We start from the raw sequence: 16,984 nt of genomic DNA, 5'->3' as shown, positions 1-16,984 counted from the left end.
GATAGGCCTGTCTACACTGTAGTCTATAGTTATCCCCCCAATTGTAGAATTTTAACTTTTAGTTTTTTTTTTTTACATTAGCTAGCATTAGCCAGAGGTTGAGGAAGCCAATGGGGATGTTGGAGCAAATGTGACCTCACAGCTACCATTTTTCCATTACTTGTAATAGCCGTGATTTGAATTGAGAAGAGTTTCTTCACATATACATTTCAAAATAGAGGAAACGCAGGATATTTGTGAAAAGAACAAACGCATGAATTATTATTTTACAGAAAACAGTGTTTTTTTTGTACAAGCAAACAAATAACAGTGGTTGTAACAATTTCACAAAAACCTCTAAAAATAAAATGATGATTTTTAGTTTTGGCTATAACCAGCTGACTTACTTGTAATTCTATCTAACTTAATCAGTAACCTGTAATGTTTCAAAAATGGGAAATATCTGTAATATAAGGCTAATCTAGCTCCCAGTTTGCGTCCTGGTAATAGAGTCAGAGTGAGAGGTCTTCACTTTTTTCATCCTTGTTTGGCTTTCACGAGCCAAAGACAGACAGCCAATGACGCAGGTGTTTTCCTGACTGACAGGTGGATTATCCAATAGGCGTACAGATCACGTACTGTGGAAATACAATCCAACCAATCGCGATCGAGATTGTGGTCTTTCAGTCAGGAAATGTTACACTTCCACTAACAATTCATAAGTTTCTTTGAAATACAAACACTAAAGAGTGAGAGTGTTGTAACAGATTGAAACGTTGACTTAATGCAACAAAAAGAGATTAGATTATTAGATGAATTATGTAATGGCAGCAACAAAGAATTGAATACCGATACAAAAATCTCAGATACTTCTAAAATATTTATATGGGGACTTATATCATCTCTGTTCTCAGCAGTTGCGTATTTCCTATATTATAGTTCTGATATTTGTATGTAACTATTCTAACTATTATTGCAGAGTTGTTTTAACTCTATAAGCCACAAGTTACACAGAATTCATGACCTTTCATGAAGTTCATGACCTTGAGCAATTGTATGCTGTAAGCTTTATCTCAATGACTATATCTTTCCAAACGCAGCATGGCATCTCACGCTTGTCGCCAGCCAACAGTTGTTATATTTCATAATAATATATTCATGACAAAAGGGTTTATTTGAGAGTAAGTTGGAACAGATAGGGGAGTTGCTCTGTGATTAGATTGGAAGGGCCATGCAGAGGACATAAGGTTCTGGATCAGTTTCAAGTTCCTTTCAGCAGGGAAAAGTCTTGTCAAGGCAATACAGCGTGTACGTCTGTGTAGCTCAAATGTGCCCTTGTTTTATGTGTCCTCCTGACGTTTTCGCTGCTTCTCACTTCTCCAAATGCAAGCTTAACATTGGAAATAAGGAACTTCTTGAACGCCACATGAATCTGGTTGAGTCATTACCAACAGTTACGTGGCCAAAGAGTGGTTCTTATTTTACATCAAATCAGTAGGTCAATATGTGAGGATGCATTACAGGGAAATATGTATACAAGTATGCTCATTTCTGCAGCTAATTAAATTTTATAATTATAGTACATTAGATGTGAATAAAGGAGTGATTTAGCTTCATTAAATCTCAAAGTTAAATTTAAGCAGAACATTTAAGGGGCAGTGATCCTACTTTTCTCATAATGCAACTTGATGCCATATCTTTATTATGCCTTCCCTGCCTGGTAAATTCATTCACATCTTTCAAACTTCATGTCCCCAGCTTGTAACACAGGCTTCCTGTTAAATGTGTAGTCCGAGGGGACGAGCAGAGATAACCCCGACGACAGTGTAAAATCGATGGATTGTCCCTTCAAAGTCCAACAGGTTTAGGAGGTTGCAGGTCCAGGTCATGGGATCAGGAATCAGGACTCAAACACAGACACCAGGCCTGCAGCCCACAGGATGATTTCAGTGGAGGTTGATCAAAGATTAATACGACAGGAACATTCAGGAGGGCAGTGATGGGAACTTGAGCTGGAGTATGACCATATGTTTATCTCAGATTCCTGGAACACGTCGCCTCCTGTTGTTCTAAAGAGAGCATTGCACACACAGGAAGAGAGCCGCTCAGCCACTGTGAAATGCCTTTTTACCAGATTACGGTGATGAAATATCATTAGTCTTTGGGTGGATAATGGTATCATGTGATAAGCGTCAGTGTCAGGTCTGCAATACATTATTCTTCATGTAAATATAGAGTATGTGTAAACAGCTGTAATGCAGAACAACAAACCAGAATGAGGCGATTTACCTCCTTATGTATGAAATAAAAAGACAGAAGCAGTCCTGCTCAATAAAAATAATTTATTTACAGTGGCATGAATCATAAATTAACAAGCAGCATTGGCAAAAGCAACATTAGAGTCGACAGCTTGCATAAAGTGGTGTGAACGTCTGGACTTTTGCATAATAAAACACTGTGAATAAACTGTATGTACTGGACTGCCTCACCGCTGAGATATTTAGTATGAACATCAGGGCAGAGAGGATTCTTTTAAATAAAAGATCCTCGAGAAGAAACTCAGGAGTAAATTTTACAGCGGCCTGATCTTTGTGTATTCAGCCTGAGCCTGGTGAGTAATAGTACGGTCCTGCGTTGGGGCTGGATCACTGCATACATTTCTGACTGTGTTACTAATGTCAGTTACAGGCCACCGTAGCTCAAAGTGTTCAAAATGCCATCTAGAAATACACTGATGTTGCTGCAGTCCCTACTGGTCCCCAACAGAGACCAGCAAAGGTCAGAGATGACTTAATGCCCCTTTAAAAAACACACCGTTAGTGAGGAGAATCCCACTGGTGCACTGTGCACTAACAGTGCAACAATGCAGTGCGACTACAAACCGAATCATTTTGCCATTTTTGCTCTTTGACTACAAACGTTAACGCAGTATTTTTGTAATTTCCATGAGTTTCCACGTTGATGCTCAGGTCAACACAGGTTGTTCACCGTCACGTCTTGGGAGAAAATATAAATATTCTGGTCGTCTAATTATTGCAGCTACAGTATGAAGCGGTAAAACACTCACTCAGCAGTTATGTGACACATGTAATACACCTGTAAACCTTACAGTTACACACCAGACAGAGAATCACAGATCTAAGGCATTATGCTTTGTCTTTAGCATCTTAAGGTACTTACATGAATTACAGTATTTTGCAATTGATAAAGTATCTAGTGAATTGAGAAAAGTCATCAATATATACTGTATGAATACTGTGAAAATCAAGAGAAAATAATTCACCCTCATCTAAAACATCAGGAGTTACTGTACATGAGCGTTTACACTTGCTCTTGATTGCCTTTAACCTTCGCAGAGTTCGACATTTTCCATTTCCTTCCATTTTCCGTTTTCTCGTAGAATCTTTGTGAGTTCACAATATGTGATCACGCTGGAGTATAATTTACTGTGCCGAAAGCTGAAAGGACGTGAAGGTAAATGGGATCAATGCAAAAGTTTCTTAAAAAAAAAAAAAACCTTAACAATTACGTTTTGCAGTCTGTTTGCATTTTCACATCCTCCTCCTTCTGGGGAGAAAAGTAATCGTACATCGTTGTTACAGTATGTGCTTCACTTCAAGGAGGCATTCAAGAAATCCTCGTGGCCAGTTTCTTTTTCCACAATTACAAGCTTATATGAGACAGCACCTAATGAATAAAGAAAGCACCTTTCAATTTGATTTGATGAAACGATTCCCAAAATGCTCAAAGTCCAGTCTGTAAAAGTCCATATAACTGTGGACTGTAAAGGTTCTGGGTCACCTGCTCTCTAATTAAGGATTACCGATCTGTTTAAAAGGGACCAGGTCCTTCTGAGACAGGTTTGAATTTGTATTCATCACATGCCTTCACAGATCACAGCTTCACCCACAGAAAGACTCAACACAACAAACAACACACTTTTGAATTGTCCTTCAGCATGACAGAGAGACCTGCGCAACCCCTGCAGGCCAGCACATCGCAATCATAAAGTGTCATTTCACAATGAATCGCAGTGGAGTTTTATTAGCTGTACACGTATTTTTTAGAGGCAAAGCTGCTTTGGAGGCAGAAATCATTTCAATGGTTAAATGTGAGTGGGCGGACTGCAGGTCAATATAACATGACTACAGACATTCGACCATACCGTCAATAACATTAACATGCTGAGGTTTAGCAGGTATAATGTTTAACCACGTTCACCATCTAGTTTAACATGTTAGCATGCTAACATTTGCTAATGAGCACGAAAGAGTACAGCTGAGGCTGATGGGAATGCCATTAGTTTCGCAGGTCTTTGGTCAAAAACCGAAGTATTGGACAGATTAAAACCTGACCTGATGTCTGTACCAGACTTCATGGCAACCCATCCATTAGCTGTCAAGGTGTTTCATTCTGAGCCAAAATGGCGGAGCGACCGACATTGGATAGAGCTAAGGGCTAGCTAAGGGCTACAAGAAGAAATAATATGAAGCGTAGCATTTTGCAACTTAACCGGAAAGCTTCAAGCTTCTGATACTAGGTTATCTAGTTAGCCTAGCTGAACTTTCAGATTTAAAATAGCAATAGCTAGCCGATTTTTAGCTAGGAAAGCCAGTTAGCTAGCATGCTCACCAGCCACGATTCTAAGATGGAGCCTGGAAAAATGAGTCCATGGTATTTAAACATTTTGTTTATATTTTGACTAGAGTGCCTTGACTTACACTCTTGTTGTCTTGGTTCTTTAGCTTCACCCACTGAGGTTTAATTGAACCATTGAAATATTTCTGCTCTCTGAGAAATGTTTGTTGGAATAAAACTCCAAACTGCTGTTTTGCAATACCACATAGGAGAAAAAAAGGTATTAAAAATCTAAGTATGTACACTATCTATACACATTCACCTTCATTCAAAAAGTCATTAAATAGGGATACAGCTCCCCTGTAACTACAGCAGTTGAAATATATTAATTTTAAAATCGACATCAAAATGTACCATTTTGAGAGATTTTCTTAAAGAAAGATATCCTTGATTTTTTGTGTCATACAAAGAATCTCTAAAACTTCTTCAAAACTATAAATACTTGTAAAATATTTTTCATAAACCTTCTCATTTGACGTGTTCAGTTAGGCTCTAAAATAGAACCATAAAAGATAAAATCCAGAGGTTTCGTTTACGCTCGTCAACCATTCGCTTCTCCAGTGTCAAACTGTGACGCCATTTGTTTCAGTTTCACACACAAATGCGCACATAAAAAAATTTGTACTCTATCACAAATACACAGCTTCAGACACTTGAGAGGATTTACAGTTGTGTGTTTTCAGTGGGAAAACTTTAGTAGTACATTCATCTGACCAGAGCACATACTATCAGCAAACACTGCAACCTAACTAATGTGGAGGTTTTACTGCAGCGAGATGCAAGTGGAAAGATATTCTACTTTACACTTTTGTCTAAAAGGCATAACATTGTTGTTATATAGGAGCTTCGTGTCACCATTACCAGGTTTTCTGAGGAGCAAAAAGAAGAAAACATCTTCTTGATAAAATCCAGTGAATTCAATCCAGCTAAGCATGAATGTAAATGTACGCACTTAAGATATAAAGTTGAGTATTTTTATTTGCTGTTTTGACTATCCAGCTCAGCAACTAACCGTGAAAAATGCAGAGTTAATGCCGCTAGAGGTTGATCATTTTCCGTATTGGTTGATAGTAATCATACTAATGTCTCAAAATTAAACTAAGTTTAACCTCGCTGGAACCACTTGTGTGTCCGTGATTACAAACTAATGTTGCAAAGGTAAGCATTGTTCAAACCCATATAACTTAAATCTAAATTGTAGAGGACATCCCAAAGTTTCCAGAGATACTGTACCAGATACATCAAGCGGCATTTTAGGAAAATGAATATCCTAGCTCCATGCAAGAAGGATTTTACTGTAAGGGAAAATCAGGCTTCAATTGTATTCTTATATGTTTACTGAGAGACTGCCCCCGTTTGCCATATTAGTTTGCTATTGCTGTTGTTTCCTTTTAATTCTGTGGATCATGTTGAATTTATCGGGCACACTGCTACAGTACAGGTACTGGTAATTTAATTTGATAGTTTGAATTCCAGGTTTTATGTGAGAATTCCCAGAGTAAAGTATACAGATCAATGTGACGTGTATTGTTTAATTAGATGGATGAAAGTGACGAGGTTTCCCACAAAACCCTGAATCAGCAGTGGTACAGTATTCTTCTTTGTGATGCTTGAATTCTCCTATTGTGCATTTGCTGTCAGGATGGTTCAGGCGGCAGTTTCACTGTGAATTCTGACTTTTTGCATAAAATGTTCAGAAGGTTTTACATGTCTTGGGTGTCCTCTCCGAGTTGGCTGGTGTGACAGAGGGAGCAGTGTTTCCATCCTGTGTCCTCAACCGTCCCGATGCGTCTCCGTGAGCTGAACTGAGCAGGCGTCAGTGTTTTTACATGGGCTCCTGGGTTACCTGTCTCAACCACAGCCGGGGTCAGCAGAAATTCTATGAGAGACAAAGAAATAAATCATCAAGGGACATTTAAAAAACGGCTTCTTTGACTTAAATTATGTCCTTTTATTTATAATGTATACTTTGGTAACATGTCAAATCAAAAGAACCTGTTTCAAAGCTTGTTGATGTGTGGGCTTTTCTATTATGATGGGTTTTAAAACATGTATCAAAGAAACTGGAATTGGGAATTCAATTATTCCAATATAAAGCGGTGCTTACTGTTCATTATTGTTTCCCATTCTATTCCCTGTACTCTCATGTGATTATCCTTAAGTGTCGTAAGTGCAAACTGTAAAAGCAAACTTCCTCTTGAAAGGGAACAAAGTATTTATCTAATGAATCATTTTTGAATAATTATGGGAAGTAATTTACGTGACAGCAATAGAATTGTTTTTAAATTCAACCTGAAATGATGCATTCTGTATACACCTGCATCCTCAGCTGTAAGAAGAAACTCAAGTAAATTTAACTTGTTCTATAAATGATTAATTGTAGTATCATGGGTGTAGTAGTAGATGGCAATGCCATGGATGGGGTGTCCAAGTTGTAGTGTGTACACTGGGGACTAATTTGGACCTAAAATTGAGCCCAAAATTCAGGCTTATTAAACACCACTGTTATACAACAAGATGTTTATGTGATTAATACATGAAAGCATTTAACATTATAACATACAAGTTAATGTGTACAAAGACAACTAAGATTCTACTTACAGAATTGGCTTCACCATCTTGCGTCAACATGTCAATTCCCGCCAGCTGCCCCAGGATCAGGCTGCTGTCATTCACCTGAATGATGAGGGCGACACAATAAATATGAATCAAATGATAAAAACGGTATATAGTCGGCGGTATCTGAGCTCACCTGAAATCATCTCTCACCTGCTCTGTATTCATGGAGCTCATCGGTCCTGACATCTGGTTCATGTTGCCGCCATTGCTGGTCATGACTCTCAGGTTCACGTTGTTGTTGCTGTACAATCCTCCATTGGGCTGCGTGGAGTACTGTGACGGGGACTGTTGGGGGTACACACTGGAAGGAGGCACAGGGCATAATGTTTGAGAAGACTCAAATCACGGTGGAAAGAAAATGCTAGTTGTTATTTTAAAAACAAACTCAAATCTTCACGTTCACATAGCATCTGGTGAATTCCCAATCTGTTGTTACCTGTTGCTGGTGGAGATGTTGGCAGCTTGGGGCCATCCGTTGAGGTCGGTGCTCGCCTGGTAGGCCGGTGCTCCTCCCTGGTTCGGACCCTGGGGCTGAGTTTGGCCCTGGTTCTGCTGCAGCATGGGGCTTTGACCCTGCCCCATCCTGGGGGACAGCAGGGGGCTCTGCGGGGTCGCAGCCCCACATGGAAAGCCTGACACTGGGTCCTGGTGTTGCTGCTGCTGGCTCATTCCTGCAGATTGGAGAGGACAAAAGGTTCATGGACGGATATGATAACCAGGGTGGAAGCTAACCAGACACTAATATCTAAAAGTAAGTTACTCTACTTCTAGTCTACTCGACACTATCTGGAGATCTTACAAAACTTCATACAGACAACACTCATGGGATTGATCTTAAAAAATCTTGGTTAAGGTGACTCCACAATTGAAAGAGCAAACAATAAACTGAAAGTAACAAGTTGAATGTCCACAACAGCCAGCATGTCCATGTCTGTCAAAATGCCCTTGGCAAGGAATTGAACTCTTAAAAACTACTATAAAATCCTAAGGATACGACTCAGTCCTCACTTCAGAAACCTGCAATCTAAAAATGTTTTGGTAAAGAGTGCACTCACAAAAAAAACACTGACAGAAGACCACATGAAGTCAACAAATAAAAGAAAAGAGAAGGAAAGCGAAAGATACCCTGAAAATGACCACATGTGGTCTCCTGACCTGATAGACAAAGTGTTGATCGGAGCGTAAAAGCAGAAAACAAAAACACTGATGATTTGCACATAAAAACAAATCCAGTAAAACATCTCATTCATGCAACCTTCAACACACCCAATCAACTTAAAAAAGGACTTTAAATGATTGCAGTCTGAACAAAGATGATTATATTTGATTACCGCCTCCACAACTATAAAGCGACTACATCGTCGATGAAGCACACAGGCTGCTGCTGTGCTCTAATCATATACCTGAACTGCTGAACTGGAAGGCACTGTGCTGTGATGGCGGACTCATTACCCCGCTGTACTGCCCGCCTACGTTTCCCATCATGCCCTGGCTAGCCAGATGATGGCTGGGGGAGAGAGGGGAGGAGAAGGGACTGGAGGAGCCGGGATGAGGAGGAGGAGGTGGAGGAGGAGAGGGCAGGCCGGTACCGTAGCTGGAGGCCGGGTAGGTGAATTGCTGCGGGTTGCCCTGCGGGAGCCGCGGGTTGGTGCCGCCTACGGGCATCGGCGTGGGAGCGGCGCCCCCGGTGGGCATGTTAGGCGGCATGTTGATGCCCTGAGTCCGCATCATCATGGCACGCTGCTGGTGCACGTGTTGTTGCTGCTGCTGTTGCCGTTGACGTAGGTGGTTGCTGAGGTACTCGCGCTGACGCTGGGCCAGCATCTGAGCGTTGAGGGTTCCCTGCAGGAAGAAACACAGTAAGGTGACACTTAGATCAAATGAAACAGGATGCAAACAGGCTGTGAACGAGACTCTAAGGAGGTCTGAATATGTAAATGAGCCCTGCTGCAGTTCAGGGGAGTTGAATAGGAGCAAATGCCGGGCTGTTTAAGACACATCTTGCACATATCAGGAGCGCAAAATTCAGTCTTACATTATTACTTTAATGCTTCTAAATTTCTAAAATGTACATTTCCACACGATGAAAATGTAACAAGACATTAAGAGTTTAGAAAGTGCCTTTTTCTAGAGGAAACAATCAACAAACAAACAAACAAGTTGCATCACTTCAAAACCAAATGCTTCAAATCATTAACACGGAAATGTCACAATATGTTATTAATAACTTGGTATAACTGTGCTATTACACTCTTCTGTGTGAAGGCTTAAACATCGCCTGAATCTGATGATGATCAAGAGGCTTTGAACACACACACAGTACGCTTTATTGTTTTAATGGACTCGCAAGAGTCGACAATCGACAGAGGAAACACACATCACTTTCCTTCAGCACTGACGGCTGCCTCACAGAGGTGTGATGGAGGTTATTTGAATGGTGTTACCGAGTGAGGTGGAGTAAGAGAGAGTGACAGAGATACATACATACATGTATAGACTGACCTGGTTTGGTACGTTAGACCTTAGAGGTAGATTCATGTTGGACACTCCACTCATCTGGTTCACCATTGGCTGACGGTTCTAGGTGGCGGACAGATAGAGCACTTTATTGATCTCAATGGGAAATTACAGGAAACAACAACAACAACAACAACCACTCAGACATAACAAATACATTTAGTTTCAAAACATCATCTTGACTTGTCATGTCCATTTGTTATAATCATTTGAACGTTAAAACAGGTCTGGCAGGTTTCTCTAATGAACGTTTCTTTTAGACTTATAGTTTACTCACTTCTTCTATTGTGTAATACTGTCTCGCACTCATAAAGCCACTTGTTCACATCAAGCCACGAGCATTGAGACTGTTGCTGTTTGGATCTTGTTAGACATGAAGGATATTCTGTATCATAACTGCATCATACAGAATATTTCAAATTTGGCCAATGTAGGTGAAATTTCTTTATTTCTTAACTTTTCAAATAAACTCTTGTATGTCAAGTATTTACTTCAGTGTTAAAACTTAATCTGAGTGACTCATGTATGTGTTTCCAGAAGGCAGTTTTCTTTCAGACTTTCCCCGCTGGCAGAAATGTACAGATGGAAGTGCAAAAGTCGTGTCTCACATCTGAACACGCTGCTAAATCATCAGTGCTATTTTAGTTGATATGCACAAGCTGTTCTCCCTCAGCTGTCCACCAGGTGGCAGTCTAGACTTCAGTATGTTGTAATTAAATATGTGAATATGGATCTTCAGAGTGAGATGTAAGTCCCTTGTGGTGAATTATTATGTTTCAAAATTAAGGGATCAACCCCCTTAATATAAACACGTGTAACTATAAAAGCAAAATAAAAACAACACTAGTCAGTCACATAAGGTGCAGCCAGTGTGTGTGTGTGTGTGTGTGTGTGTGTGTTCCTTTCTGGCTGCTGCTGTTTAAACTCAGTGAACCCTGTTGGCATCACAGCCGGCTCTGTTGCATCACATGTAATAAGAGAAAAGAACAAAGACTGCGTCGAACAGGACAACAATGTCTTTTTTCACGGTAATGAGGTCTGGCATTTTAATAAGGATGAAACAAGGATTCCAGGTGAGTCAAGATCCATGATTACACTTGATTACAGAAATGTTTGTATTTACAGGGAGGAAGAGGCACGACGTGTGTTTGTGAATGTCCTCAGGTATTAATAAGGGAAGGGCCTCACCATGAATATCTGATTTACTATATATAACTGATTTACCTCTGACAGGTCACAGCACTACAAAAGAACATCCATCTCAAAAAGAAGTTGCACTGCATGTGTTATTAGACCTTCGCTCCTCCATCAGTGTGCTGTTTGTTAGTTTGACTCAACATTAGGACGACAAAGCTGGATGACGAGTTACAATTTGACAGCAGCCTCGTGCTGAAATGTTTGCAGCAGGGATGCAGTAGAAGTTAAACCTACCAGTAGGCTGGTTTCCCACTACCACCAACTATTCTGTTTACCAAAATGTTGAATCACACACATGTATGTGCTCCATCGCTACAAATCTGAGGTAAACATCACAAAACGGAGGTATAAAATATTTGGTGCCACCTACCAGCTGGGCCTGGAGTCTGTGCTGCAGCTGGAGCCTCAGGTTGTTGGGCTGAGGTGGCACTCCTGGATTAGGCCCCCCTGGCCTCATCCCGGCCGGTCTGGGCCCCACGCTCCCAGGCATCCTCATCATTGGAGGGTAACCAGCGGGTGGCATCCTCTGTTGCCCCATGTGGCCGCCCATAGAGGGGCCGTGGAACCCACCGTCCGGAGGCATGGCGCCATAACCTGGCTGCCCACCGTAGTGTTGACCGTACAGGAGAGGCTTCATGTTGGCCGCTGGGTCCGAGGAGCTGAGGTACTGGTCCTGGTCTGACACAGGACCCTGGAGGGCGGGGAGGACGGGATACGAGTGAGAGGAATCAATCAAAAGTTAGTTTGGAGTTGTTACTCTGCATAAGAAGAGTTTTTCCTCAACATTGTCCTTTGTTTTCTGTGTAGATCTTCAGTCTGCAGTCTTACATCTCATTCAATTTGTATTTCTCAGGTCGAATGGAAGCATAGTGGTTGACTGTGATGTAATCTATACCAACATTAATATTATAAATATTCTTAATACTTCAGACTTTTCATTTAGTTAGTAAAGGCTCCGCTCAGCTCCGCTCATTTAATGACAATATCAACACAAACAACAATCTGACAATTTCCTTCTTTTTCTTTAAAAAAGGCAGAGAACCTAGAAGAGTAGGATACTCTGAAATCAGAACAAGTTATCAAACAAGTTGTAAAAATTCACTGAGATGAATATAAAGAACATGATTAAAAAGTCTTTAAAATACTTTTTTGTGAGTCATTTCTCGTTGTTCCCCGGCCTGGTCAGTTTGAAAGGGCTCACCTGTCCAGCCAGCGTTGGGATTCCCAGCATCTTGTCGATCTCCTCCAGACCCTCATAGTCCTTCAACACTGAGCACAGCTGGTTCAGCAGGGCTCCTTCATCTGGCTGTCCCTCAGGCCCTGTGCCGCAACACCCCATCCTGTCCCCCTGGGGGACACCGTACGGTGGCCTGGAAGGTAAATTGATATTATTGTCACAGGAGACTCAAGGGTCCAGACAAAGCCCACATCTGAACCCTAGACCTGTTACTCATGTCTATTTTTATGGGATGACTCTTCATTTATGCTTCAGGATGGAATGAACGCCATACCTGCTTTGGTTTCCATAGTGATCCATAGCTATCATTCGGTCTGGCCATGGTGCAGTCTGATTGGGCGGAGCTTGTTGCTGAGGGTAGGCGGGGTTTGCCATCTGCATCTCTGAAGGGAAGAAAAAAGCACATGAACAGAATCAGAATCAGTTCAGGTTTTGCTGAATTCCGTTTGTGAGTTTCTTTCTTTCTTGCTTGTTCTTCTCACCGTTGCCCATCATCTGTATGTTGACCATGGGTCTGGATCCAGGCGGGCCTCTTGTGGGCAGCACAGCGTTCATGTTGGGGAGCATGCGACCAGGTCCAACCCCCTGGCCCATCATTGGCCCCGCAGTTTCCCCTATGGGCCCCTGAGGACCCCAGCCCTGCTGCATGGAGCCCCGCATTGACCCGTTACTCAGCATGCCTGATTTGGGGAGAACACAAATGAGATGAGATTATAATTTTATACAATACAGAATCTTAAAATCTTATTTTTCTTAGGAGGAACAAAGAGGTGAGCAGATGTCTATCTGATGCAAATAAACTTGATTCAAGAATTTTCTTGAATTCTACGTAATTTTCCAGTGATCCCCCTGGAAGTAACCCTACGTCTGCATTTCATAAAACTCTGTGTTGGCAGAAACTTTCACTCATTTTGAAAGGGAAAAAATACTTCTAATGATATTCCAGTAAATAAAATTCCAAAGTGCTATACACACAACTTCAAGATATGATATCATATATATTTGCTCAAAAAGCTGCACCAGAATTACAACAGTATTTTAAGGCGGGACCGACAGGATACTATTTCTTTTCCTGCCTGACCTGGATTGACCATCGCAGCCTGGTTGGCCATGCCTGCATGTGTTCCCATCATGCCTTGCTGCTGTTGCTGCTGCAGTAAGGAGTAGGGGCCGTTGTTCCTGTGCTGAGGAGGAAATGGCCTGCCAGCGTTGGGGTTGGGGCCCATACTGCTGTCCAGAGACGTGCTCCTCACTGGAGGAGCACCTCGCCCCGGTTGGCCCGGCCTGGCACCATTAAAGCCTGCTGGGAGGAAGAAGTTTTTTCTTTTCTTAACTTGTTATATACAGTATTATACATCATAAACATTGTTAAGAGCCAGAAGTCATCGGATGAACGCAGTGGTGCAGACGTACTTGCAGGGCTGATGGGAGGGAAGGCTCTGTGCTGGTTGGGGGGGCTGCTGCTGCTGCCGCTGCTGTCTGTCATCTGCAGGATGTTGCTGATGATGGTCTGTTTGTCCACAGAGGAACCAGGCGGGACAGAGGAAGAGGAGGACGAAGAGGAGGCTGGTCTTCTGACTGGTGGCTGGCTCACGAACAGCTGCTGCTGGCCGCCACTCTGCAGGTCCTCCAGCAGGTCCTCCAACTCACTGGTCTGAGATCAGCCAAAGGAAAAATCAGACAGACATCAGAAGACATAAAATGACAAGCTTAACTGGTACGAAACATTACGAAGTGTGAACACCACCTGACATCATTTTAACTGGGTTCCCACATAAACTTTGATATCAAGTCAAAGGAAATCTCAACGACCGCTGAAATTCAAGGACTAAAAATGTCCATGTTTCACAGAATTTGGACTGGATATTGGAGTGTTGATCCAGACATCCCACTGAACTTGGTTTAAGATTTCAACATGAACCCAAATCCACACAAAAAAAAGACCTTTTCACCCTCCGTGTGAATCTTAATTTAAAGCACATGCAGTATCGTCGTGATGAGAGAGAACTTTCTATTTGACTGCTACCTTATATCTAAAACATGTTTTTGCTTTTGAAGAGGTTACTCTCTTACATGCAGGTGATGAAACTGGTTTTGCCAAAAAAAGAACCAGGCAAGCTTTAAGTTCAGGATCATCTTAAAGACATTTTGAGGGTTTCTGATGCTTCCAGCGATTTGCTACAAAGAAATATGTTTATCCTTGCATGTGAAAAGAAACTTTCGTCTAATGAAAACATGATATCTGATATTCACTTTTTGATGCGAACAAACAAACTGAACCCCCCACCCCCACCCCACACACCCAGTATTACAGTGTAATTTAACCCCCCACCCCACACACACACAGACAGGAATGGTTTCCTCCGGCAGTTTGGCTGATGAATAGAGGAGGAGCTAAAAATAAACTGCCGGCACTAATGAGGTCATGTGTGATGTACAATAAGACCCACAGTCACAGCTCTGTTTTGCCAGATTGTATATGCACACACACGCAAACACAAACACACATGCACGGTGACCACAGCACGGCTACATATCAAGGGCATCATTTCAAATGGGGATGTGCGGGGCATGTCCCCCCAACTTTTCATAATCCAGTTTTTGTGGACAGGTGAAGAACCTGCACTAACTTTAGCCATGTAGAGCTGATGTCTTTGTTTGTGCAGCATATTAAATGTCAGCATTGCTGCCGGTCACTGTTTCACAAACACCCAATGGTTCTTGCGTTGTGCCTCCAGTAGCTGTTTCTAAGTTTATACATACAATCTAATACATGGATGAAGATTTGAATATTACCACACTAACTTTAGCTAGCAAATCACAACTCAAATTCTCTTTGAAAAACTTTGGGGACTGTAGTAGGTAACAAACGTTTGCAAACATTGTTGTAGTTTCCCACAGCTTCCACTAGATGTTAGTAAAAAGCCATACCTTACTGGTATCTTTCAGTCTTTACCAGGATTTCACTCTCAACACGCAAATGCGACATTGTGCAGACAAAGGACATTATTTTCAATGGAGATTGCTGCTGCTCTCTGCTAAGCAACCACACTGCCTTTCTTTTGTGCCAGGTTTAGAGGACAAAGCTCAACAAAGTTCCATGTTGCATTGTAGAGAAGAATGGAAGAGAAGCCAAATTTGTACATCACTCAGTCACGCATGGCAGAAAATATCAGAGAGGATGGAGATAAGTTAGAAAATGTATATTGTGTTTAACGTATTCTATATTCTGACTCCAGTACAGTCTGTAAGCATAGTTTCTTAGAATGGGTAATGCTTTGCGTAATGCTCTCCACCTACACATTATATCATGCCTGTGAAAGAAGAAGAGTTTTAAAGGGATAAAACTTCATCCGATGTTGAATAAGGTCATAGAACCTTAATAATACACAAATAATACACAGCACAAGACATATTTTAAACACACAATTACACACTAAGAAATTCTACACACTGTCACATGTTGGCTTTCACACACATACACAGTGATATGCACTAGCACAAATACACTGTAATAAAAATATACAAACCATGAAATGTATGTACACAGTCTTACACAAACACACACTTTATAACCCAGATACACAACACATACTGTCACATGCTCTACTTCACTTTCTCATAACACACACACACACACACACACACACACACACACACTCTGCCCCTCATATTTTTTATATTATTTGTCTGTTGTCTAATTCCTAATTTAAAGCCCCTGCAAATGTTCAGAAAATGTGCTGTATAAAGTTTCACTGGGAACACATGCAAGCTTACTTGCATTCTCTCTTGCGACATGTTGACTTTCTGTTCGTCGGCTACTTTTTTTCTTTGCTTTGTCTTCCTGGGAAACTGGAATATCATCTCAACAGCGCTAAACTCACTTGAAAAAGCATGTTCCTGGCACCATGAAGACCAGCTCGACAAGGCGTCACCTTATTCTACAAACTACAAACCAAGCCATCCAGGGTGGGAGCCTCTGAATGACTACCTGCCCTCTGGCAGCAGCCTCCGATGTCCGGAGGCACAACTGTTGGTAGGAGGATGTCAGACTTTTGAACCTTAGCCGTCCTCCTTCAGCCCCTTCCTGGAGCTAACTTTAACTATGTCAATGCACTCTCTGAACTGGCTACTCTTTGCTCTGTTCAAACTAAGCAATAACTGTAAGAGAGGGAGTGCTACACGTTATAATATTGGTGCTGCTGAAACCATTAGTTTGATTTACTTTACTCAAAATCCAAATGTGGACCAAAAAAAAGAAAAACAGAAAAGAAAAAGTGAAGCCTGGGTGGAGCCGAGGTGGGACAGGGGTAAGCAGAGACCAATATGGATTAATGCGATGGGTTGATACCCCTTTCAAACAAGAGACACACGTATGATGCAGGTCTACGAAACGCACACTGGAACCGTTCAAATGAAGCCTAACTGCCGTCACAAATTAATCTCTGGTCGAGTCTCTTAGCAGAGACTCTAGTCTGCAGTGTGTATGTCTCACTGCTAAACCATGAAGTAGGTTGAATGATTTTTATATGTCATTATCATCTAATTAATTTCCATCCTTAGTAGACACATGGTAACCAAAGCTGGGCATCATCCGACCCATTTTCAAGTCAGTTAGGGAGGAGGGTTGTGAACCTGCGTCACTGTGTCAGTCTGAATGAAGTATGAGAAACCTTTTAATCAAGCAGGTCTGTGGATTATTCAGAGTAACCGTGGGGTGGAAAAGGAAATCTCAGAGGGACAAGTCAAAACCTGGACATATAAAACCAAAACGATCTGCACCAGTAAATACCACAA

The 16,984-nt window shown here is 41.6% G+C and overlaps 1 protein-coding gene across 1 annotated transcript in view; it reads right to left on the bottom strand.

Annotated features, from left to right (window-relative positions):
• Positions 1-6,369: 6,369 nt before the first annotated feature.
• The window catches only part of LOC139296236 (nuclear receptor coactivator 2-like), a 35,423-nt gene continuing 24,808 nt past the window's right edge, over positions 6,370-16,984 (bottom strand). The window contains exons 11-22 of the mRNA XM_070918595.1: positions 13,601-13,841; positions 13,269-13,490; positions 12,670-12,867; positions 12,462-12,570; positions 12,152-12,320; positions 11,321-11,641; positions 9,739-9,816; positions 8,640-9,078; positions 7,673-7,907; positions 7,387-7,537; positions 7,219-7,293; positions 6,370-6,496 (exon numbers count right to left, since the gene is read on the bottom strand). Coding sequence (XP_070774696.1) covers positions 6,485-6,496; positions 7,219-7,293; positions 7,387-7,537; positions 7,673-7,907; positions 8,640-9,078; positions 9,739-9,816; positions 11,321-11,641; positions 12,152-12,320; positions 12,462-12,570; positions 12,670-12,867; positions 13,269-13,490; positions 13,601-13,841 — 2,250 coding nt within the window. The 3' untranslated portion in view covers positions 6,370-6,484. The remainder of the gene's footprint in view (positions 6,497-7,218; positions 7,294-7,386; positions 7,538-7,672; positions 7,908-8,639; positions 9,079-9,738; positions 9,817-11,320; positions 11,642-12,151; positions 12,321-12,461; positions 12,571-12,669; positions 12,868-13,268; positions 13,491-13,600; positions 13,842-16,984) is intronic.

This window comes from Enoplosus armatus, chromosome 14, assembly GCF_043641665.1.
Source record: "Enoplosus armatus isolate fEnoArm2 chromosome 14, fEnoArm2.hap1, whole genome shotgun sequence".
Taxonomy (NCBI): Eukaryota; Metazoa; Chordata; class Actinopteri; order Centrarchiformes; family Enoplosidae; genus Enoplosus; species Enoplosus armatus.
The sequence above is the reverse complement of the archived record's forward strand: the minus strand, read 5'-3'. Positions and strand labels throughout refer to the sequence as shown.